Raw genomic sequence first — 24,411 nt, 5'->3', positions numbered from 1 at the left:
TTTCCTAGTAAGGTTTTTAACGAGGCAGTATAAAACACGTAATGAAGACAGTCATCATATCACGATCATCATCACAAGGGGGAGTGTTGAAAAATATATTATTATTATTAATATTATGTTGAATATTGAATGTTGAATGTTGAATATTGAGTTGTAAAATGTGGAAAATTAGTGTGTGATGATGTAGATGATGATGTATTTATTTTTGGACTAATCTCAAATGTGGATCTATAAATAGGTCTTCATTTATGATGAAAAATACAATTGAGTTGAGAGAAAAATATTATAAAATGTAGAGTTTGATATATTTTGAGTTTTAGAGTTTTTACTTTTTACCATTAATTTTTACTTTATCACAACAGATTTCATTCCATAAAAGATTATAAATTAATTATAGGGATCAATTACTTCTAGCCTCCTATTATACAATATGTGCCTCCGCTTGATAATTAATTTCTATTAGTGCCTTTCCATCCCAAATATATAAGCTACATTTATTTTTTCGTTTATTCCAAATATATAATATAGTTTCTACGTTTAGTAGCATTTTTTATTTATTTTTATTAATGCACCTTATTACCTAATTTTTGAAAAAATAATAATAATTTTTTTTTTGAATAAATTAAATAAAAATGAGATAAAAAAGTTTATTCGTAAATTTTATTTTTCCAATAACTTTTATGTGTACCTATATTTGGATGACTTCTACTCTACAACATATATATGTTTCCAAAACAAGTAAATCATTGTACTTCATCACTTTTACAAGAAACAATGTTAATAATATTACAAAAACAATTATAATCTAACTTTACCCTTTGCATAATATAAAATAATTTTAAATATAATAAGAAATAATATATGATCAGATTTTGGGAGTGAGTGATTATGATTTCTAGTCCACTCGTTTTGATGCCTTCTCTCAACAATACCATTATTAGGGTTGGTCGTTATGGTATATCGCGGTATTCAACGAATATCGTATATTGTACTGAAAATTTCGATATACTGAAATTCGGTACGGTATCGGTATGATACCGTGTATACCGACATTTTCTTTTAAAAACTAGTTTAAAAAATATTTAAAAAGTTGGTATACCGATACCGTGCATATCGAATTTTTAAATATTTTTTCGATATACCGAAATACCGAAATTTTGCAAATCATATACCGATACCGATACCGAAAATTTCAGTACAGTATTTACGGTTTTTTTTGGTACGATACATGTGGTATGACGGTATTTTGGTATTTTTCCCTAGCCCTAACCATTATTGGAAAAAATTTATATTCTTGGTGTCATATTTGATTATTTTCCTCTAGCCAATGACATCCATAATAAGATATTTTTCAATTGTTTAATTCAGCTACGCGGACCATGCATAAATATCCAAATAGTCTCGCAAGGTAACAAAATTCAGACTATCTATCTAATCTAAAAAATATGTGATAAATAAAATCTTTAGTAATCCACGTGTCGAAATCCTATTGCCCCAGAGAGAACCAAATCCTAATTGTCAAACTCTCAAACACTGATTGGCCAGGATCATATCCGAAGTCGGATAAGACGCATTCTACATCACAAACACGACTTTATCAGATTATACTTCGCTTATTTGTGCCTGCGAATTTCTTGAGAGCAAGGAAGTGAAAAGGAGATGGCTCAAGCTATGGCGTCTATGGCTGGCCTGCGCGGCGCGTCTCAAGTCGTCCTGGAAGGTAGCCTTCAGCTCAGTGGCTCGAGCCGATTGAATGGAGCTGGCGCAAGCAAAGTTGCCCTGGCCACTCCGGGGTTCGCTGTTAAAGCCAACCTGCAGACCGAGACTGAGATCACCAGCCGCCGCGCCGCCTTGGGTCTTGTCGCGGCTGGTATTACTTCAGGATCTTTTGTTCAAGCCGTTCTCGCCATCGAAGCCAAGCCCATTAAGATTGGACCGCCGCCGCCACCATCCGGAGGGCTGCGTAAGTAGTACTATTTAGCATCTGTATATTTAGCAGATGTATATTTCCGTGGACTAACTTCCTTTTAAACCGGGGATCGAGACGGATCAACTTTACCTGTGTATATAACAAAACAAAGATATTTTTTACTGGAGAAATTGGCTTAACTGTGGCGAAATCAGAATTATTAGCTAGGTAGCAAATATAATTAGCCAAGTGTTTGATAAAAATATTGAACTAGTATGCTGACCAGTGACCACATCAGAAAACAATGATTCAAAGCATCGATCTAATTCCACCCAAACTCTGATTCCTGGATCCGTTCTGGAAATTATTTCGAATTGAATTTCAATCCGACTGACTAATGGTACCATGTGGATTTCAGCCGGAACTTTGAACTCTGACCAGGCAAGAGACACGGATTTGCCTCTCAAGGAGCGGTTTTACATTCAGCCGCTGGCACCAGCTGAAGCTGCAGTTCGTGCTAAGGAGTCTGCCAAAGACATAGTAAATGTGAAGTCTTTCATCGACAAGAAAGCTTGGCCTTACGTCCAAATGGACCTTCGTCTAAAGGCTTCGTTACTTCGTTATGACCTCAACACCATCATTTCCGCCAAGCCATCCAAAGCAGAGAAACAATCACTGAAAGACCTTACTGGAAAGCTTTTCAACACCATCAGCAACGTAAGGCCGAAACTCTTTAACTGTTTTATTAATCATATATGCAGGGTTATTATTAAACCCCGGCCCGACTAAATCTTTTGTCTCTTTGTTCTTGTTTCTGTATCAGCTGGACCATGCCGCAAAGATCAAGAGCAGCCCCGAGGCCGAGAAGTACTATGCTGAGACTGTATCAACACTGAATGATGTTCTTTCCAAGATTGGTTAGAATGAATTAGCTGTGTACATGAATGTTGTAAGATTTTATTTCGAGTCTTATCAGATACTCTTTATGTCTTATATGCAATTCCAAGAATTTTCTCCAAAGCAAATAGCGTGTTTGAATTTGCACTGCTGAAACCCTCATTCGATGTTCCAGGTTGATGCTCGAACATGGTATTTTGTACCGAAAGTATGTCCAAATATTAGCAAAGATTTCATGAACTGTTAAACATGCTACACATATTTTGGCTTCTCAATTGCTTCTGAACACTGCAAGTTTTTTGGTTTCTCTCTTTAAATGACTATGGGACTCGTAATCGTAATCGGTCGATGTATACTAGACAAACTGGTAGCGCAACCGGCAGTAACCAAGTTTTTTTTTTTTCAGACTAACACAATAACCTGCAAACTATGTTAGCCATGTAAACCACACTAAGCAAGTCTCGTGTGATAAACTAGTTCAAGAAAAATGTAGGTAGGGGGAATCGATCTTTTGACCTTTGGCCAAGAGTTTAACTATTCCATCAATTTGGACAAGCGGCAGTAACCAAGTTTTGATTGCATGTATTGATGTCATTCCACTGCACATGTTACATTAATGGTTCATTCTAACTTCAATGCATTTCCAATAAACCATGAGCTTGCATTACCTTGGAAGTATTTGTATTGTAGAATGATACTCCTGAAAATTGGGGGGTCCAATGCAAAAGTAAGAATCCAACCTAAGCCCAATGCGCCAAGTCCAAAGTGAATTTGAAGCCAAGCAAATAGTGTTAGAGGGGATTGGGAGGGTATCATGGCGTAGCCTCTCTGACTCTTAAGTCAGAGATCTGAACTAATAAAAAAAAGATGAGCTTGACCCCCTCGAATTGAAAGTGAATATGTCCAAATGAAATGACTAAGCCCGATAATTATAGGGAGAGATGTAGAGGACTATTTTTTTTCGTAGGGACCAAGTGCGTGTAGCTCACGCACTTCTTCATCCAAAACTCGCCTTCCTTGGGCGATCCAAAGCATGGCCTCGCCCTTGGATGGTTTAAGCTATGGGGCCTCGCCCTCTAGAGGAAGGTTAGGATAAAGACTTGTCCACCCAGGTACTCTCTTCCCTAACTACTCTCCTTCGTCATCATCATCCTTAACTCATCCCCACCTTTGTAGTACCTCCTAACCTCCCCAACTCCTAGGCCCATTCTTAAAAAAAAAAAGGTTGATCCCGAAGGGAATCTCATTTCACATGACTCATGAGTCAGAGACCCATTGACTCATGATCAGGTTAAATCGAGATATGTGCACGAGCGGCAGAGACCTGAAGGATGGAGCAACATGACTCAACCCCTAGAGCATACACCCAAAATATTTCAGCAAGGAATATGCTTCACACGAGGATCAAACCAGCAACGCTGGAGAATATTTTTTCACGTCACCTCAGGTTTTACCAACTCATCTATCCCCATGTGGGCTCCTAGGCTCATTCTTAGCTTCTTAGCACATCTCTTAGCTCATCTTAGCTCAGAAGATGAAGAATATAACAAAAGTAAAAGAACAAGAGAATATGTGTGATTGATGTGTGAGCAAAGGTAAATGTGTAAAGCCATAAATAATATATGTATTTATAGAGACTAGAGGGGTGAATTACCTTTTGCAGTAGATTTCCTGTTAGGGCTCAAGTTAGTAGGCATAAGTAGGCAGGACTCTATCATAATGGTGGTTAAAACTCTTGCGCCGATTTAATATCTGATCATATCTAGAATTGGGCATAGCTTATCTTTATATGATAAAGATCCTCAAATATTTACTTTATCCCGACTTTTAGATTATTGGGCTCGATCGGGCTTTTACCGTGCCTAGATAAAGCTCATCCCAATGAGCCTTTGCAGTTAGGGCTTGAGCTTCAAACCATTGTTTTTTTATCCTGACTGGACTATTACAACATGGGCTCCTCATAAAATAGGGTTTGATGGTCTCATAGTACCCTTCTAAGATCATGTGTTATTGGGTTCGGGTCGGATTAGACTCATATATTTTTAGGGACATCAAAATCATTCAAAATGACGAAAGTGAGGAAATGCAAAACCGTGATAATAAGAACTGAATAATTGAATCGCATATATTATGTTATATTATCTATTATTATATTTATTACTTTATAATAAAGCAAGAGAGTACTATAATAACTATTTTTGGTATATTTTTGTAAACTTTCATATTTACGTTTGTAAAATGCCATTAATCCAAATTTACCCTTATTAAATACAATTAATTTTATATATTTTCAATTAATTTTCTTATAACTTGGTCGATTTATTCTCTATTTTAAAATAAAATCAAGTTTTTTTCATCAATTTTTCATCTCACAAAATATAATATTTTAAAATACAAACAATATATGTACACGTATTACATGTGCAAAGACGCTAGTATTATCTTTACTATCTTATTAAGTGTGTGTACCCTAGAAAAACTGTTTTTGGTTTCATGACAAATTTTCTTAATATTTCTATTATACCCCCCACACTAAAAAAAACTATCATGTCTTATTTCCTCCCACTTTTTCTTCGATTTTTCATCTAACATTCTTCTTTCTCTTCCATTTTTTCTTCACTGTCAAATTAAAATTTTTTCTGCCTGCACCTTATCAAGTTAGAGTCTTTACCAAATTATATATTTACAAGACACGTATCGCATATGTCACGGTGACTTGTTATTATAAAGAGGGAGCACCTATGTTGGTTTGGGCCAAGATTCCTCTGCTCCATCTTGATGCAGCACTCTATGCTCCATGTACTAAATGGTTGACACATGTACTTTGATTGATTTCATACAATTTTATTTTAGGAATATTTTTACTTCCTATTTTCTAGCAAACAAAATCTTAATAAATTCTCCACCCATTTATTCTCTCCCATATTTACCAAATCAATCAAAACAAATTCATCTTTTGCCATCTTTGAACTAAAAAAAACCTAATTAATCCTTAAATTATTTTCTTTATGTAATTTATATATATATCATAATAAAAATAAATAAAAATTTGTCGGGATTGAATATTTTTTAGGTATCTTTTTGATACGTTTTCTATTATATATATATATTTTTTTTTAATGTAGTTAACCGATTTTTATTGTATGATGTTTTTGTTAATGAAAAGTGGAATTTTGGATAAATTTAAATTTTTTTGACATCTCTGGACTCTGATTCTCTATGTTAACCTCTAATGGTTAACTATGTTGGTATTTTTATCAATTATATATATATATATATATATATATATATATATATATATATATATATATATATATATGGACATTACTGGATCACCCCTCGATGAGGTTCTATTCTATTTTTTTTCATTTTGTGTTTTTAAATTTTTTTATTGTTATGATGATACATCTAATTATATAAAAAAAATAAATTCATTCAGATAAATTAAATTTTTGAGTCTCTCTGTGCTAATAATTAATTTTTTTTTGAATACATTACTTTTTTAAAAAAATCTTTTTTATGTTCGTGTGGAATTAAAAATCATTCTGTTTTTGGAATGATTTTGTTCATATAAGAAAGGTTGTTTAGGAAAGATATATAATAGGTTTTGTTTTTAGTAATTAACAAGTCAATTACAAAAATTAAAGATAAAATACATGTGTCACTCGATTGATTGGTGAAGCATGGAGTGTAGCATATTAGTGGAGCAGAAGAATTATGGCTGATGGTTTGATCACTCTAAATTTGCAATTATAAACTTTATTTGTAATTTATTTACAATTAATTACTTCATTCAAAACTAATAAAATTATATTTAAAGTTAATTAACTAATAAAAACGTCGAATTTTTTTTAAAAAAATTATTAATTTTCAAAAATTTTAAATAAATCTGATATTTTTCTCTATAGTCCATATATTATAATGGGCCCTATTTTATGATTATCGACGGCGATTTACCTTTCGAGGGAATTTCAATAGACGCGTCCATATAAATATGTAAATAATGAGATAAAATCTATTATCAATTGTATTTGTAATTTCCGGTTATAAACTAGTTCTCAATTACTCTCTCTCTCTCTCTTTCTCTCTCTCTCTCGCAAAGATGGCCAAAAATCGGCAGCCCGAGAAGCCCGTCGAGTCCGAAACTGAATCCGACGACGAAGGAGACGAAGGTTCGTCTGAAGATGGATCCTCCGAATCTGACTCTGAACCCGAACAGGGCAAGTCTCAATTTCTCAAGAAGCCCTTGCCAGCGCCTGCTGCACCCAAGAAAACCCTACTTCCGACCACTCCAAATCCCCAGCCTCCATCTTCTTCCGACGATGAAGAATCCGGATCCGAATCGGACTCCGAGGAACCCAACCGTGAAGTCAAACCCCTCGCCTCCAAACCCATGGATAGCCCGCAGAAATCTGTTGCAAAGCCGAGATCTAAACCCAACGCCGCAGGCTCCTCAACTCCTGTTAAATCCACTGGCGCAAAACGCCCCGCGGAAGAGAAAGAGATGGAGGACAAGGAAAGCAAGAGGTCGAAGAAGAAACCGGAACCCCAATCTGAGAGTTCGGTTAAGAAATCCGTTGAGGAGACAAAGAAACAACTTTTTCAGAGGTTGTGGAGCCAGGATGACGAGATTGTTGTTCTTGAAGGCATGGTCGAATATGCGGAGAAGAAGAGATCCGATCCGGTTGCTGATTTGAATGCTTTTCACGATTTCATTAAGAAAAATCTGCATGTGGACGTGACTAGAGCTCAGTTACAGGATAAAATCAGGAGGCTGAAAAAAAAGTACGTGAATAACAAGATCAAAGAGAAGAAAGTGGGTAAAGATATGACCTTTTCAAAGCCCCACGAGCAGAAAGCTTACGAATTGTCAAAGATTGTCTGGGGAAGTGAGAAGGGCAAAGAAACTGGGGTTGAAAAGGCAGTCGGGAGTCCAAAGGCGAATGGGAATGCTGCAAGAAAGAATTCGAACACAAATGATAATGCAGTTGGAGATGTGCATTCTAAGGAAGGGAAGTGTTTGGAGGATGAGAATGATGAATTTAACATTTTGGGATATAAGAAATCGATTTCCAGTAATGAGACGGTAGAGGAGAGGATTTTGAGGGTTGGGGCAGAATTTTTTGAGGGAGACAAAAAACTGGAGGGTGCAAGAGAGTGGAGAAAGCTGAGACAGGAGGAGGTGGAGCTCCATCTGAAGAAGCTGGACCTGTTGCGTGCACAGACGAAGCTCGTATTGGATGTTTTGAAGTCTACCAATTAATGAATTGTGAATGACTTGTTGGTTCATGCCTGTGTTGTTCTAGTAGTTATTATCAGGCTAGTGGTGGAATCCTCTTTTAAGTTTCTAGTTTACTATCATTGGTATTTATCACCTGTTAACTTTGGTTATAATCTTCAGACTGTTCTATTTAAGTAGTAAGCTTTAAGTTCCAAGTGTTTTATGCTATATATGGTTTGGTTTGATTTTTATTTTTGTTGGTTTCCAGTTAATACTTCTGTTGTGGTAAGTTCATTCTGATAAACTCTATTGTTGTTTGGCTTTTGTTATGGGTTTGTTCATGGTGTATGCACCATTTCACTTACACTAAGCCAACAAAATTACTCTTTTCTTACCCAATGAGCTAACTCGAACAAGTTACAGCCTTCCTTATGATACATCCGGATTCAAAGCTTGTATGCTTCCACTCTCTTTATTCTGTTGGTCCACTTGGCCTTTTAGTTTTAGCAGTGGGGGTGAAAGCATTTCTGAGAAGAGGATCGACCAAATGGCATGGGACTATAGCCGACGGGTGGAATTTTGTGCAAGTGAAACTGAGCCAATATTTGAATGTCCTCTAGAGAAATAGGGCCAGTACTAATGAAATTTTCTTTATTCATTTTGTGTGCTTTTCACTTGTAATGTCAGACTATCAGTTAGAGACTTAAGAGTTGTAAAAAAACACTTTACCAGTTGAAATTGCATTTCCACTACCTTTATTCTGTAGGTCCACTTGGCCTTTTAGTTTAAGTAGTGGTCTTGAAAGCATTTCCGAGAAGAGAATCGAACCAAATGGTATGGGACTATGGCAGACGGGTGGAATTTTGTGCAAGTGAAACTGAGAGCCAATATTGAATTTGAATGTCCTCTAGAGAAATAGGGCCAATACTAATGAAGTTTTCTTCATTCCATTTCCGTGCTTTTCACTTGTAATGTCAGACTACAGTTAGAGACTTAAGAGTTACTTGTTTTTTTTTTTTTTTTTTTTTTTTTTTTGAAACATTAGGAGTTACTTGTTAAAAACACTTTACCAGCTACTAAAGAGAGCTGGGAAAATGCAATTTTAAATAAAATGTGACAATGGGGCTGCCCTTTCTCGAGGATAATAATGTTGGTTGTGCCAGGCAGAGGGCAAATTTAATGTGTTTTATGAAAATCAATCACCATGATATCTTTCCTTGTACACAGTGATTATATTGATGATCTATAAATAGTTTCCTGATTTTGAGTACGGGTATTTTTGTTTAATGAGATGATTGAGGAATACTTGCAATGCTAATTACTGAATGCTTAAATCTTAATCTTTAAAGGATTGTAAAAACTGGAGCTGTAGACAGGTTCTGTTTTCTTTGAAGTTGTTGAAAACACAATTGGCACATTCCTCTGAATATGGTGATATTTGCGTCTTCATATAATTTTTTTTTTTGTTTTTGTCATGAAAAATGCTGTGAAAAATTGTGGATGAAATTGACAGTTTAAATCTTTTCTACGTCTCATTGTGATGATTATTTCAGTTTATATATATAAATTGCTGGCTGACAGTTGTTATTGTAAACGTTATCTTGATTGTTTCTGCTTTCATATTCATTTTTTCCAGAAGCAGGATTCTATCTAGCCTGTATGGTATGTGGGAATCGTTCATAAAAAATGTGGGTGTAAAAGGTCAAATACAGATTGTTGATGGATTATACCAAGTTTGCATTTTGAATTTTAATCCCACCCTCTATTTTTGTTAATGCTATATGTTGTAGCTGGATATCGTTTATCTTACACCTGTGTCGCCATGTCGGTTGTTTCTTATGGTTAGAAACACACATGCACGTATCAGGTTTCATGACTCTATATCAATCAATCAACGTGTATGCTAGTTAGAGCCGTCAATTTGGGTTAGGCCCATCAGGTCGACCCGGTCCGCCACATAATTTAAGTCGGTTGTGTTGAAATTTTTTCAACCCAACAAAAGGTGGGCCTAGATGGGCCTACCCTGGGTTGGCCCGTGGGCCTGAAGAATTAATAATTTATTTTTATTTTTATTGTGACATATGTATTTTTTAATAAAAGTTGTTAATTTTTTTGTATTAATTACTTTATATAAAATTTACACACATGAAATCAATAATTAAAATTTTTATTAATATGTTTTTATTAATATTTATTTATGAAATGATATTTATAATTAATTATAATATTTATTATTTATTTTTATTTCTCATGAGCCAATCCGCGGGCCGGCCCGCCTAACCCGCAACCCACCTTGGGTTGGGTTGAGGATTTTCAGCCCTCCAGGATGGTGGATCGTCCCGTCATCAACTCGTCAAAAGATAGGTTTTTGGTGGGTCGGTCCGCCCCGCCCCGCCCTACCATGAGTTGACCCGTTTGACAGCTCTAATGCTAGTAGGTACATGTTAAATTAGCTTGAGGTACAAATTTGTACATTTATTCAAAATTTGTTTTGAGGGTGCAAAGATAGCCAAAGATTGCCGATCCCCGCTGTGCTCGGTTTCTTTCTTCCTTTTGTATTACAATTTACAGGTATACACCAAGCACAAACTATACCCCTGGAGCAGCGGCCATTGCGAGGCTATGATTTGTTGGCTGTGCTTTTACTCCGGAGATAAGAAGAGCCAATGCAACACCTAAGGAGCTGAATTAGAAGAAAAGATTACCCAACTCGAATGGAAAAAAGATTATGGATGTGTTTTCAATTACTAAAAAAAAATTATTAGATTTTGGTTTGAAAAAATCACTCGGTGTTTCTTAAACCAAGAAATGCCAATGAAACACCCAACATCGAGGAGTTGAGTTGAAAAGATCACCCAACTTGAAGAGAAATAATTTAGGGTGTGTTTGTAATCACTAAATAAGTGATGATTAGATTTTGACTTACATATTTACTCGTTTTTTTCTTAAACTTAGATTATGCGTTAAATTTTGCTTAACTCCATGTTTTCAATACCGGACCGAACTGGCCGGTTCGATCGGGAACCGGTTACTAGTCCGGTTCGAATTACTCCGAAAAACCGTTTTTACGGTCATAACCGGTCAGGAACCGGTCAAATCGGTTTTCGAATTTTTTTAAAAAAATATTTGTTTTTTAAAATTTTAAAACCTTAATTTAATATTTTAATATATATACTGTAGTAACCCTTATCGAGATCACCTACTAAACAGAACTTGGGCATGCAATTAACTTAATCAAACAGTAAATCAGAATTTAACTGCGGAAACCAAAAACATTATACAATCCCAAGGAAAGAAATCTGTAAATACTCAAATATTATACAACGTGCTACATACCAGGGCCCAGTCTGTCTCTGTTATCTATTCTTGACCTCTAGTCAGTAGGCGGTTCACTTGCATTCATGTATACTCATACTCTCGTGCTGAGCGTTTTATGCTCACGTCTCGTACTATGTGTTTCTGGACACCCTATTTCGTGGGACATGTTTGCGATTGGACGAGGCAGGTGGATCCAAGAGGGGTTAGGCAGTGATTGTCCAGCTGGAGCTTTGCCTAGGTTTTTATTCTGTTGTATTGGGTTTATACATTGTTTGATCTGGTTATCATGGCATATAAATCATGCAGTCACATAATACATGCATACTCAGTCAGGATATCTCGAACAGTACTTTCGTACCTCAAATACTAGGTGCACTCTACCAGCTCTAGGTCTACGCCTATAATCCGCACTACACTGCCAAATGATACTAATATCATTAAAAAACTCTAAAAGCCTTAACTAGGCTATTGCATACTCCTAAATATTTTTAGAAAACAAAAGCTATACCTTCGTCCGTCGTTAGCCCTTTGCTGTCGATTGCCTCAAAACTAGGCCACAGCTCCGCTACGACGCCTGGATCGCTATGCCACTTCCGGATTCCCAACGGGACGCCTTGAACTCCCTAGATCTAAGTTAGAAGGCTAAGGAATCGAGAGATAAAGAGATGAAAGGTGTGCTCAAATGTGAGCCTCGGCACCCCTATTTATAGACAACGAATGTTGCATCCGTTCCTCGATCGTTGCGTCCGTTCTGCCTGACAAACGTTGCGTCTGTTCACCATCGTTGCTTCCGATGGTGCCAATGTCACATCAAGTACGTAAGCAGTGACATATTTCTGATGGCACGAACGTTGCATCCATTCCTAGAACGTTGCTTCCGTTCTGCCTGACCCTCCGGACCATTTCTGATCATTCTGGATCTATTTCCGGGCTCCGTTAATCCATTAGAAGTCTCCTTAATCACTAAAACTGGGTTCGGGCTACTACATTCTCCCCCACTTAAGATATTTCGTCCTCGAAATCAGATCTTAAGTACCGAATGTAAAACAAGGTGCAGAAACAGTCTCTTATTCAAATTGCAAAATTTACAGTGTTTACAACTGAATACAATTCGAAAATGAAATCAAAATAACTCAGGATGTTCTGTACGCATCATGCTTTCGAGCTCCCAAGTGGCTTCTTCAGTGCCTCGGCGCTGCCACTGAACTAAAACCAGAGGAATGACTTTATTCCGCAAGACCTTATCCTTATAATCCAGGATACGAATAGGTTTCTCAACATAGGTCAAATCCTTATCCACCTGAACCTCAGACCGCTGTAGGATATGAGACGGATCTGTCACATACCGTCGCAACAGAGATACGTGGAACACGTTGTGAATACTGGATAGATACGGTGGCAAAGCCAGACGATAAACCAAATCGCCAATGCTCTCCAAGATCTCAAACGGACCGATAAACCTGGGAGACAACTTGCCCTTAAGGCCAAATCTGAGAATCCTGCGGAAAGGTGACACTCTCAGAAACACTTTCTCCCCAACATCAAACTGCAGAGGCCTACGCTTAGTGTTAGCATAGTTTGTCTGACGATCTTGTGCAGTCTTAATCTGTTTCTTGATCTGATCAACAACATCTACTGCCTGCTGGATAAACTCCGGTCCCTCAGCCTGCCTCTCCCCCACTTCTTCCCAGAAGAGTGGAGTACGACAACGTCGCCCGTACAACGCCTCAAAAGGTGTCATCCCAATGCTAGTATGATAGTTGTTGTTGTACGCGAACACAATCAATGGCAAATGATCCTGCTATGCTGTACCAAAGTCCATAGTGCAAGCTCGAAGCATATCCTCCAAAGTACGGATAGTGCGTTCTGACTGACCATCTGTTTTTGGATGATAGGCAGTACTCAAGCTGAGAGTAGTGCCCATCGCACGCTGAACACTCCCCCAAAACCTAGAAGTGAACCTGGGGTTTCGATCACTGACAATGCTCACAGGCACTCCATGTAGTCGAACGATCTCCTGAACATACAAACGGGCCATACGATCCACAGTGTACTCTCGGTTATAGGCAATGAAATGCGCTGACTTGGTGAGTCGGTCCACCACAACCCAGATAGCATCACAATTCCTCGAGGACATCGGCAAATGGGTCACAAAATCCATCGTGATAAACTCCAATTTCCACTCCGGAATAGGCAGACTGTGAAGCAAACCTCCAGGTCGTCGGTGCTTTGCCTTGACCTGCTGACACACCAAACATCTCGAAACATACTGATACACGTTGCGTTTCATCCCCTTCCACCAAAATCGAGTACGTAGATCCTTGTACATCTTGTTGCTCCCCGAATGAATACTCAACTTGGTGCGATGTGCCTGAAACAAGATCTCCTCTCGCAACTCTTCATCCTGCGGAATCACAAGTCTACCAGACAAACACAGGAAACCATCGGACTGATAGTGAAATCCAGACGTACTACCCTCGTTGGCTAGACGAGCCAAACGCTGGGTCTTCGAATCAGACATCTGAGCATCTCGAATCCGCGAATACAAAGCTGGCTCAGATAAAATTGCAAACATCTGGATACTCTGCATACCTTTCTTGTGCTTGAAGGTATACCCTGAAGAACAACAATCACCGATCGCACTAGACATAGAACAAGTCTGAAGTGCGGACAGTCGCACCTTGCGACTCAAGGCATCAGCAGTGAAATTAGCAGCTCCCGGATGGTACTTAATCTCGCAATCATAATCCTTAAGCAAATCCATCCAACGTCTCTGCCTCATGTTCAACTCCGCCTGAGTGAACAAATACTTGAGACTCTTGTGGTCGGTGAAGATCTCAAATTATATTATATTATATAAAAGATTTTTCGGTCCGACCGTCTGGTTAAAATGGTCCGGTCGGTGGAAAGGTTTTTTTAAAGTAAACCAGTTCGGCCATTTGTCCGATTATAAAAATATTAGCTTAACTTAAGCTAGTCTTATTGTGACATGATTCTCCAAAAACAGATTATAGTAAAAAATTAATATTAAAATCACTATAATTACTCATTTATAAAAAACTACCCAATTATAATTTTTAACTTTTCATTTTTGTTTCCAAACAATAGTCATTATATCCCGTTCCAACTAAAATATGGGATATGACATACAATAGTGTCCGTAGATCATAGATGCACTATAGCAATTTCTTAGATCCAACTCTTCTCTGATACGTAGAGTTTGAAATTTGACATCAGAAATCTCAACATCGGAAAAACCAACGAGCAATAGTGTCCGTAGATGCATTATAGCAAAAGTTTTGATATTGTTTAGCAGTATTGAATGGGAAGGAATCTGAACTGGGGCATGTGGCTAATTAATGCCTTACATGAACAGTGGCAGCTAAAGGCTAGCAGCAGTTGAATGTCACAATAATGAATGTATCTAACATTTATGCCTTGTATTGATACCATCTACATTAACGCCAGGGTTTCACAATTCTTCTTAAATAAAATACACACAGATTAATTAGAAAGAAACAAATATTTCGAATGCAAACTATCAGAAACTAATTGGCTGCATTGATAGCGTTGGCTTTGGCCCTTTTTCTCGGGTGGTCTCTCTCTGTTAACTAGCATGTCTACTAAAAGAAAACAGTGTCTATTCTTCAATTTAATGAATTAGTTGCGAAGGGGACCTTGTTTGGTTTGGTCAGTCCTTTTCCGTTTCAATATCAATTACCAAAAACATATTTTTCATATGGTGATTATGCACCAAACAAGAAACCAAAAATGGTGATTCTTGAAAGTTTGTATTTTTGAATTGACAGAGAGCAAAAGTGAGGATGCCTGCGGTTTGGTTTGCTGTGAAGAGGTCTCTGCACTGCAAATCAGAGCCCAAAAACGTGCATGATCCAAACGTTGATGGAAGCCAAAATCTTCGCAAGATTGTGACCAAGAAAAGCCGTGGCAACCGTTCGGGTTGTTCCAGGTCTATTGCAAATCTAAAGGATGTGGTGATTCATGGAAGCAAGAGGCATACAGAAAAGCCAACAGTTTGCAGCCCGAGATCCATAGGCAGCAGTGAACTCCTGAATCCGATAACTCATGAAGTTGTGCTGAATAATTCAACTTGTGAACTCAAGATCAGTACTAGTACCAGTTACGATTTCCAGGAAGGACGGAGTGGTGGTGGTGGAGATGACGATGTTTCGGATTTTGTGGGAATCTTGAAGCCTGGAACTCCGGGCCCTGGACGGCTGTACCATGGCACCGGACAGAAGCCAGGCGGCTTCGGAAGCCCTGTTCGGAGGACGTCTAGTAGCCTTTCCAGGCGGACTTCTGGATTCGGTGCAATTGTCACAAGGCCAAGGTGTTCTTTGGGGGGAGATTTTCAATTGTTTTGTCATAAATGTGGTGAGAAATTTGTCAAGTGGGAAGCTGTGGAGGAACATCACCTCTCCATACATGCTGGTAAGATGTGAAGTTTAAAAATTTAGCCGTATATAAGTTTCCGTTTGTTTTCAAGTTTCTTCCGCGAGTTCTTATTTAGATTTTGATACTATTAATGGTTCATCCCTTTACCTTATGAATGGAGTACTTGTTTCTTAGTTTTATGCACTTTCACATGTTTAGTCATCGACGCAGATATTAGCCAATAACTTATGGTTTTTGGGGACTTTGTTTTCGAATTTCACATAATAGAACTGGCATTGGTTTCTTTATTTTTAACGAATAGATTCGGTTATTTTTTGGTTTGGTATGGAACCATCACCTCTAGTGATGGTGGCTTTTCAGTGCCTGGTGCTTGTCTGAATTGAATTACGTAGGATTAACCATCGCAAATTACATCAGATTAAATCCAGCATCCCACCAGACAACTAAATTTCTCTGCACATTTCTGTTTTAGTTACTGAACTAGTTGAAGGAGACTCCTCGAGAAAAATCGTGGAAATAATCTGCCGAGGCAGCTGCAACAAGCCAGACAACTCCTCCAGAGGCATCGAAAGAATCTTGAAAGTCCACAACATGCAGAAAATAATAGCACAGTTCGAGGAATACCGTGAGATGGTTAAAATCAAAGCCAACAAATTGCCCAAGAAGCATCCACGCTGCATGGCTGATGGAAACGAGCTTCTACGATTCCACGGCTCCACTCTCGAATGCTCGTTAGGCACGAAAAACAACCCCGCCCTCTGCACATCAGACACATGCATTGTATGCAGGATTTTGAGACGCGGGTTTTCTACCAAGAAAGAATCAAGTAGCAACAGCATTGGTGTATTCACAGCTTCGACCAGCAGTCGAGCATTCCAATCTATCCAAATCGACGAAGAAAGTGTCCCATCCATCAAGAAAGCTCTAATAGTGTGCAGAGTCATAGCAGGGAGAGTGCACAGGCCTCTGGAAAACGTAGAAGAGATTGCAGGCCAATCGGGTTTTGATTCCTTGGCCGGAAAAGTAGGGGTTCACTCCAATATCGAAGAACTCTATTTGCTCAGCCCCAAAGCTCTACTTCCTTGCTTTGTGGTGATTTACAAGCATTAGAGGCGATATAGGGAATGGACATTGGCACTCACTCCTCAGATGAACGATTCCGTTGCTGCATTACTACATCATACGATCGATCCTAAGAATTTGGTAACGTTAACTTCTGTTTACCTTCTCCTGGATTATGTGTAGATTCATTGAACTTTGTTACCATACATTTCTTCCACAGTTTAAATCTTGGGGTTTATATGCTATAGAAAGTGTAAATCTCTTCTTTTTTTCCCCCTAAAACAAAAGATGCCAAGGTTGTGACTCGTGATAAATTTGTAATCACGAGCAATTATCATATCATGTGTTTATTTTAATTTGACAATATTTTGTGTTCTCTTTGTATCTGAATTCTGAGATGACTCATTGTAAGAATCAAATCTCGAGCAACTGTTTCATGACTCCTGCACATATTTGGATCTTTTTTTGGGATATGTTTCTTTAACATATATAATTTCTCCCCAGTATGTTTGAAATATCCAAAATAAAAGTATGCATACTCAAGTGTATGTCTGCACACATGACTAAATTTGCACTAACAACTTGTAGCTCATATGATATCAAGTTTGATACGAGATCTGAGACCAAGTTGTTTGAACTTATCTCCGATGAAAAAAAAACACAGTGGTTAGCTAGCATATTTGTGAAAAGAAATATAACTTAGTCAGATTTCGACTGTGTAATTAGAACCGGAAACAAGAACCTATGACTTGGTTCCGTTATGTAAAGTGATAAAATGAAGCCAAAACCCAAAACAAAAATATTGTGCAAGCCAAACAGTGAATCATAGACAAATTAATTGTATAATTTAAATCAATTGATCATATATATATATATATATATATATATATATAATAGGGACAATATATATATATATATATATATATATATATATATTTATTTTTTCAATAAAATTAAATGTTTTAAAAATTCGGTAACATAATTGTAAAATAATCAAATGTAGTTAGTTGATTTGATAATTTGACCGCTCCTATTAATATTTTTTGCTTAGATTGTCATATATTATTCAAATGAAAATTAAATGGTAAACAAAATCGAAACTTTGCTTCCAAAAAAAATAAAAAAATATCAAAACTAACAAAAAAAATAATTAGGGCATCCAATTTATTTATTTATTTATTATTAAAAAATTTGTATATAGCGGAGTCTCCCCTTCACTCTCTCTTCTCGCTATATTCTTTCGCATCGCTCACGCCTCTCTCTTTCGAATCGCCTCTTCTTGATCTTTCACTGGTACTCAATTATTGATTTTGGGGTTTGTACTAGTGGAAGTTAATGTTTCCTGATTGGTTCTCCAAAATTAAGATTGGTTCATTTTTGTATTTGGAAATATTGCTATTGAATTGATTGATTTGGTCGGGAAGGGAAGGGAAGGGAAGGGAAGGGAAGGGATTTTTTTTCTTGATTGCATACAACCCATAAATTGATTGATTGGAAGAGAGAAATTAAGAAGAGAATGTCGAAGAAAAAGGCGACGATGACTCTGAAAGATTTCCATGGCGGCTCCATACCTTCCGATCTACCTCTTCCCTCGGCACCTGGCGTGTGAGTTTTGATTTTTTAAAATTTATTTACTTCTGTTCAAGATTGATCCATTGTGGTGGGTTTGCTGATCAATTAAATGGGATTATTGATCAAAATTGTACATTTCTGCATCAAGATTTTGGGATTATTTTGTGGAGAGGCTTTATGATTTTTGGGTTTGATAAAGATCCTGGATCTAGATCTATCTATTCACCTGAGATTTCTCGTATGCAGGCTTCTTGATAATTTGACCAGATATTGATATAAATCATGCGTTATGTTTATAGGTAGTTCTGAAAGTAAAAGTAATTTATGTGTTTTATGTATTTTCTCGACAGTATGGTGCGCCCTGCAGATCGTGGTGGATTTGATCGCCAGGCACCATGGGGGAATTCAGTGGGCAGGTCAGATCACAGGTTGCGTCCAGCATCTGCAGGCTCTGCAAGGAACCTCGATGACAAGACCCCATTTTTAAGTCATAGCGCACAGATTGGTCGCAATTTTGATGAGGATGAACGCAAGCCTCTGGATGGGGTGTCGGGTCCTCGTCGAACAATCAGTGATGTGAACATTCATGCTCAAGAAAGTGGTTTTTTAGAGCCTAAGATGGATAATGTATCTGGTATTAGGACTGGTAGTACGACTGTTTCAGTTAAAGTTTCACAATCATCAAGTGATTCAATGGTTAGCCCTTATGCTGGAAAGCGGATTGAAGTGCATACTGGGGGATTAGGCGCCCAAAATTTTACTGGTAGTCTGAGTACTAGGTCAAATAATTCTATTGTGGCTGATAATTCTGGGAAGACAGTGGCTGGATCCAATCCTAATGCCTGGGGATTAAGAAAGGACACTATTGCTGGTAAAGAGCCTACATTTGTTGCATGGTCTGCTCCAGCTGCAGAAACAAAGTTGGCTCATGCCAGTGCTCTTGAGAAGGTTTCATCCGGTAGGTGGAACTCAAAAGAACATATTCTTCATCAAAAAGATGTCAAAGTCCTTGGAAATCCAGAAACCAGGGCAGATTTTCTTTACCAAGCCAACGGTATGTATGGGAAAAGTAACCACTATCAGATAAACGTGGCAAATTCTCCCGACTATCATGATATTACTCTTGAAATGCATGCTGAAAAGAGTTTGATTGTTGATGATGTGATTCATAGTGGTGTTAAAGAGATACCACCTTATGAGGGGCTCAAGCCTACCACTCAAATGGAGTCGCATGAAAGGAATCCGTCACTTTATTCTAGTGGGCTTCGTTCACTTCATGCCAGTGGTAAATCTGGTGGTTCAGAGTTTCATTCATCCTTGCCTTCAGAACCATCAGAGCGACCAAAACTCAAATTACTTCCGAGGTCCAAACCGTTAGAGCATTTGGAACCACAGGTTTATTTCAAGCAGGTAATGTTTTGAGGCACCGCATTCGAATTGTGTCAGATGTATGTCAATATAGCACTGTGATAACCTTTTTTAAGTGCAGGGGCTGCAGCCGCCAAGTTATGTTCAAGTGGGTGATGATCATGGAGTTAATGACTCCAAATGTTCTGTACATCATGAGAATACCGAATCTATGGTTTTGGATCGAACTGTAGAGCGCTCGAAACTGAATTTGAAGCCACGAACACTACATCTTGAACCACTAGATGGAAAAAATGAAATAAAAAGGTACATCAAGTTTTAAAAACATTCTTTTAAAGGTTTGTCTTTGTAAGTTTCTTGTCTTGTACCTGCAGCATTGAAAAGGTATGGTTGATCCTTAGCGCGAGGCAAATAATACACCTTACTAAAGTGAGGACTGAGAAGCCTTTTGAGTGATATGTGGTAGAAATGTTTATATTTGAAATCATTTAATCAAGTACAACCAAATATAAACCTTGTAATGTTGTATGACAATGGAACAACTACTTATTGGTCTATATGGTAAACGGCTAGTTATTGTTTTGCATTTTGCTTTGAGTTACTATCCCTACATTTAAGACACTTAAAAACCGCCTTGAGCATTTAAATCCCACTGAGACTGGGGCTAGATGGTTAAGGTGCATGTTTTGTTGAAGGATTGAGCCGTCGCTAGATGCCTAAACGGCAAGGCACCTGGGTGGGCCTCGCTGAGCTATGGACCCCCTATGAGTGGGCCTTGTAGGATTTTAATAACTATGAGAAGACCTTTTATCCAGGTATCTGCTTGGTTATATGAAATCCTTTTAGATGCAAATTGTGTTTTGAATATTCAAGTAAATGACAAATGAAAACATGACCTGACAGAAAGTGGAACCTACTGGTTCTTAGCACTGACAGCATAATGCACCTGACTTGTAACTTCACATGTGATGCTGTTGTTTTCCATTCTTTTTCAATTGTTTTTTAACATAATCGGTTTGAGAGACTTCAGGCTGAATGGGTTTAGGCCTTTTGTTGCCTCCTGTAATTAGGTTATCTGTTAGTGGAACACTGGAACTATGGCAGCTGGTCTTTTCTCTATAAGAAATTTTTTACACAAATGTTGTAAAGCATAGTAACACTCCGAACCATCTGGTTCACTTGATTAACAATGACCTCCCATTTTTGGCCCTAGGTGCTTAATTTGATCACACGGGATTTTGGATAAGGGTTGAGCAGTTGGGTAGGAAAAGTAAGATTTCAAATAAACTGTCACTGGAAATTATTCCTCCTATGATACAACTACGTTTACTGCTTATTGTCTGTGATGATAGGTTTGTTTGTTGCATGGTTCAAGCTTCCCTTTTTAACAAATCCCTTTTGGTTCAAAAGGCAAGAAAGCCGGGAGGACAAAAAAAACTGTTCGACATTGCTTTCTTATTACACTTTGGAGACTCCCTCGTTTTTATTAGAGATGTGCTTTCTGTTTGTTCCTAATCCTGCTTATCTTTGTCATTGCTTGTAGAGGCACTGTCTTTGGAGGTGCTCGGCCACGAGAAGAGGTAATATTTCACTTTTCTATGTTGACCTGCAACTGTACGTGATAGAGAATGTTCTGGCTCAAGGCATATAAATCTCTTTTTTCTTCCATCCTGTTATCTTACCTCTTTAAAATATTTTGAGGGCCTTATCTTCCGATGCATTAGTCCTCGGCCTGATGCCGATCGAGGGGATGTGATATTTTTAATTCTTAAGTTGTCTTTGTGGATTTGATCTTTTCTTTGGAGCGCATTGTTCTCATACTTATATATGCCAATACGGTTTCAGATTTTGATGGAGCGTGGGATTGATGATGCTGCTATAAGTAGTCAGGTGCAATCTCCCTCAAGGTACGTACAGAGTTCTTTTCTTTTAATTCTAATCTCGATCAAGTGTGTGAAACAGCTTTAAGCTTGAATATACCATTGAACCATTTTTTTCATTGGAAATAATAAGGGTCAAGCAAGTAGCCCCCATGGCTAACACATCCTTCCATGTCACTCCCCATTCTGGTGACAAAGCAGAAAACGTGAAGCGTGCTGATAGGCGAGATCAACCAATTAGTGGCGAGAGAATTGATCCACAGATGAGGAACAGGCGAAACGAAATTCGAAAGAATAACAAAGATACTGAGAAACAGCGAAATCAGCAGCTACAGGATAGACCTCCATCACCAGAGACTTGGCGGAAACCTGTGGAACAACCAAGGCCAGCCTCTCCCCCTCTTCGCTATGGTAAAGCAGCTTCTGCAGTTGAGCTTGCCCAGACGTTTTCAAGATCAGTCTCTGATCAAGCACTTGGTGATCGATTTTCTGGGTCCAAAGGTCTTCAGAGGCCTGGTCAGATTCCTTTTTCTCGATTAACGGGTCCAACCCCAAGACCCCAGATTAATGGCTACTAAGTGACTGAAAGATGTGGAAACCTTCACGAGGGAAATCGTACATGCTCTGGAGCATTTGTAGTGCAAGCTGCATCCAAGGCGTATTGTATTGATACAAATTGGTTGCTGAAATCTGGATCCCCTCACCTCAAATCAGCCAACAAGGACAAGCCCATTCAAAAAGAAATGGATGTAAAAAATAATCATTTTTAGTTTGAAGATAATGTCATTATTATAGGGTTGATTCTAATGAACAGACTGACTGTATTGTGGCAATTATACCCTTACGGGTGCTCATTTAGCCGATTTGAAATCATGTCCTGCTCGACTTTGGGGCTAGTTTCCAGCTCTTGTGCAGTTGACCAAAGTTCTGGCTAGTTAATGATTACATGCAAATATTGAGAGCATGATCCCAATCTCTCTTTTGTGAAAAATTATTGATCGGACAAAATGTTTAGCACTTTCTGCAATTGCGTATATGCTCATCTCCGTTTGAACCTGTTGTTAGACACTACACGTGCAACATGCATGTCGCAATTTCACCTTGCCGGAATCAAAATGCTTGTCGAGCTTATGATGTTGAAGAATACTCAACATTCGAAGAACGAGAACACCAAGAGTAAATCAGAAACTAACTTTTACAAGATAAATGCCTGCTTAATTAAAAAAAAAAAAAGATTCGCCTCATTTCAAAGGGGCATCCTCGGGTAACTCGCATGTTCTTTTTATAGAAACAAAAGATGCAAATAAAACTACTAATCACCTGCAGTCAACGAGTTCCCATCGGGTAATCTACCCTTCGAGTCCCTCAACTTCAAGAGTTCCTTCGCCTTTTCAGCTTCTGATTGCTCAAGTAGAGCATCAGCTACTTTCTGCATCAACCCACTCGAAACAAGCCTTTTGGCGACAACAGAGTTTATGCACAAGTCGTGTGCAAAATCAATATCATTATTGGACCAAGCAAATGGAATAAGTGTCGCAAATGTGATAAAATCTGGCGTGCAACCATTGCTACTCATGGACGCGTACCACTTCTTTGCCTCCTTTAAATTCCCTTCATCCACAAACCCTTTGATCATCACATTATACGAGTATTGGTTCGGCTTCGGCCCCTTTTCCTCCATGTCTTTGAGCGCATTTACGGCTTCTGATACCCGCTTCTGCCTCATCATTCCAAGTAATCGTGAGTTATAACTCCTTACATCAGGAACGACTTCCTTCTCTTGCATCAAACTCCAAAAAGTTTCAGCTTTGGAAAACTTGTCAGCATCACCCCTATAGAACGAGTCCAAAAGAATGTTGAAAGTAATCAAATCTGGCTTAATACCGTTTTTCTCAATCTCGTCCAACAATGAAATAGCCGCATCCATTGTTCCCACTTGGCAAAAAGCTTTGATCATGGTGTTGTAAGATATAATATCAGGCTCTATAGATAATTTTCTGGGAATTTCGCGTAAAAGCTCGCTGACTTTGTCAAACTCCTTTGAAGCAACGCAGGCTGCCAAAAGGGCATTAAAGGACAGAACACTTCTCGGACAATTTAGGTCTGGCATTTCATCGAACAGCTGAATGGCGTGATCGAACATTCTTGATTCGCCATAAAGACGTATCAGACGAGCGGCGAAGTGTTCATCGGTTATGTCAGGATACTGTTTCTGATGATTGAGTATGTCATGAATGCAAGCGAAGCGGTTTACTTTGGCGAGGCGATTGACAGTGATCTTGTATGCTAAGCGGTTACGTCGGAAGTGGGCGGAATTCGATTTTTTCTTGAATTGATCAACGAGGGATTCGAGATCATCTTTGCGGGAGAGTGCCGCTGAGGTTGTGCCGGTGGGTCTCTGCTGAAAAATCTGGCGGAGGCGGCTGCAGATATTTGAAGACATCGGATGTTAGACAGATTTTTTAAATTGGCCTTATACAAATACTTATAATCATGACCTTAATATAAGTTAATTTTTAAATATAGTCTTTAAGTTCCAAATATATCCTTTAACCCATTATTACATTAACACACAAACATATTAAATTGAACTAATATGATAATATGATTATCAAACTACTACATGCATATTTTATTAAATAATTGGTTTATTGCACTTGTGTTTTAATTTATGACATTTATTTTTATATTCATATTTATTATTTATTTATTTTATATTAGTAATATAAGTTTTACATAATTATAAATTTTTAGTGTGAATTTATTGT

The 24,411-nt window shown here is 38.0% G+C and overlaps 5 protein-coding genes across 5 annotated transcripts; 4 read left to right on the top strand and 1 right to left on the bottom strand.

Annotated features, from left to right (window-relative positions):
- The first annotated feature begins 1,622 nt into the window (after positions 1 to 1,622).
- On the top strand, positions 1,623 to 3,081 carry LOC140867210 (oxygen-evolving enhancer protein 3-2, chloroplastic). The gene is made up of 3 exons (XM_073272290.1): positions 1,623 to 1,963; positions 2,328 to 2,626; positions 2,733 to 3,081. The coding sequence occupies exons 1-3, from the start codon at positions 1,660 to 1,662 to the stop codon at positions 2,829 to 2,831; spliced, it is 702 nt and encodes a 233-aa protein (XP_073128391.1). The 5' UTR covers positions 1,623 to 1,659; the 3' UTR covers positions 2,832 to 3,081.
- A 3,764-nt stretch (positions 3,082 to 6,845) lies between these two features.
- LOC140879039 (GLABROUS1 enhancer-binding protein-like) lies at positions 6,846 to 8,278 on the top strand. Its single transcript, XM_073282676.1, has one exon. It carries the CDS (start codon positions 6,909 to 6,911, stop codon positions 8,067 to 8,069), a length of 1,161 nt encoding a protein of 386 aa, XP_073138777.1. The 5' UTR covers positions 6,846 to 6,908; the 3' UTR covers positions 8,070 to 8,278.
- A 1,423-nt stretch (positions 8,279 to 9,701) lies between these two features.
- LOC140879032 (uncharacterized) lies at positions 9,702 to 17,040 on the top strand. The gene is made up of 3 exons (XM_073282668.1): positions 9,702 to 9,715; positions 15,155 to 15,797; positions 16,234 to 17,040. The coding sequence occupies exons 2-3, from the start codon at positions 15,170 to 15,172 to the stop codon at positions 16,869 to 16,871; spliced, it is 1,266 nt and encodes a 421-aa protein (XP_073138769.1). The 5' UTR covers positions 9,702 to 9,715; positions 15,155 to 15,169; the 3' UTR covers positions 16,872 to 17,040.
- A 1,001-nt stretch (positions 17,041 to 18,041) lies between these two features.
- On the top strand, positions 18,042 to 22,670 carry LOC140880795 (uncharacterized). The gene is made up of 6 exons (XM_073285566.1): positions 18,042 to 18,428; positions 18,746 to 19,805; positions 19,885 to 20,069; positions 21,307 to 21,343; positions 21,609 to 21,670; positions 21,777 to 22,670. Exons 1-6 carry the CDS (start codon positions 18,340 to 18,342, stop codon positions 22,219 to 22,221), a joined length of 1,878 nt encoding a protein of 625 aa, XP_073141667.1. The 5' UTR covers positions 18,042 to 18,339; the 3' UTR covers positions 22,222 to 22,670.
- A 155-nt stretch (positions 22,671 to 22,825) lies between these two features.
- Positions 22,826 to 24,101, bottom strand: LOC140875777 (small ribosomal subunit protein mL103 (rPPR7)-like). Its single transcript, XM_073279562.1, has one exon. It carries the CDS (start codon positions 24,084 to 24,086, stop codon positions 22,956 to 22,958), a length of 1,131 nt encoding a protein of 376 aa, XP_073135663.1. The 5' UTR covers positions 24,087 to 24,101; the 3' UTR covers positions 22,826 to 22,955.
- Between the last annotated feature and the right edge of the window lie 310 nt (positions 24,102 to 24,411).

This window comes from Henckelia pumila, chromosome 1, assembly GCF_033568475.1.
Source record: "Henckelia pumila isolate YLH828 chromosome 1, ASM3356847v2, whole genome shotgun sequence".
Classification (NCBI taxonomy): domain Eukaryota; kingdom Viridiplantae; phylum Streptophyta; class Magnoliopsida; order Lamiales; family Gesneriaceae; genus Henckelia; species Henckelia pumila.
This window is presented reverse-complemented; position numbering and strand designations above follow the sequence as displayed.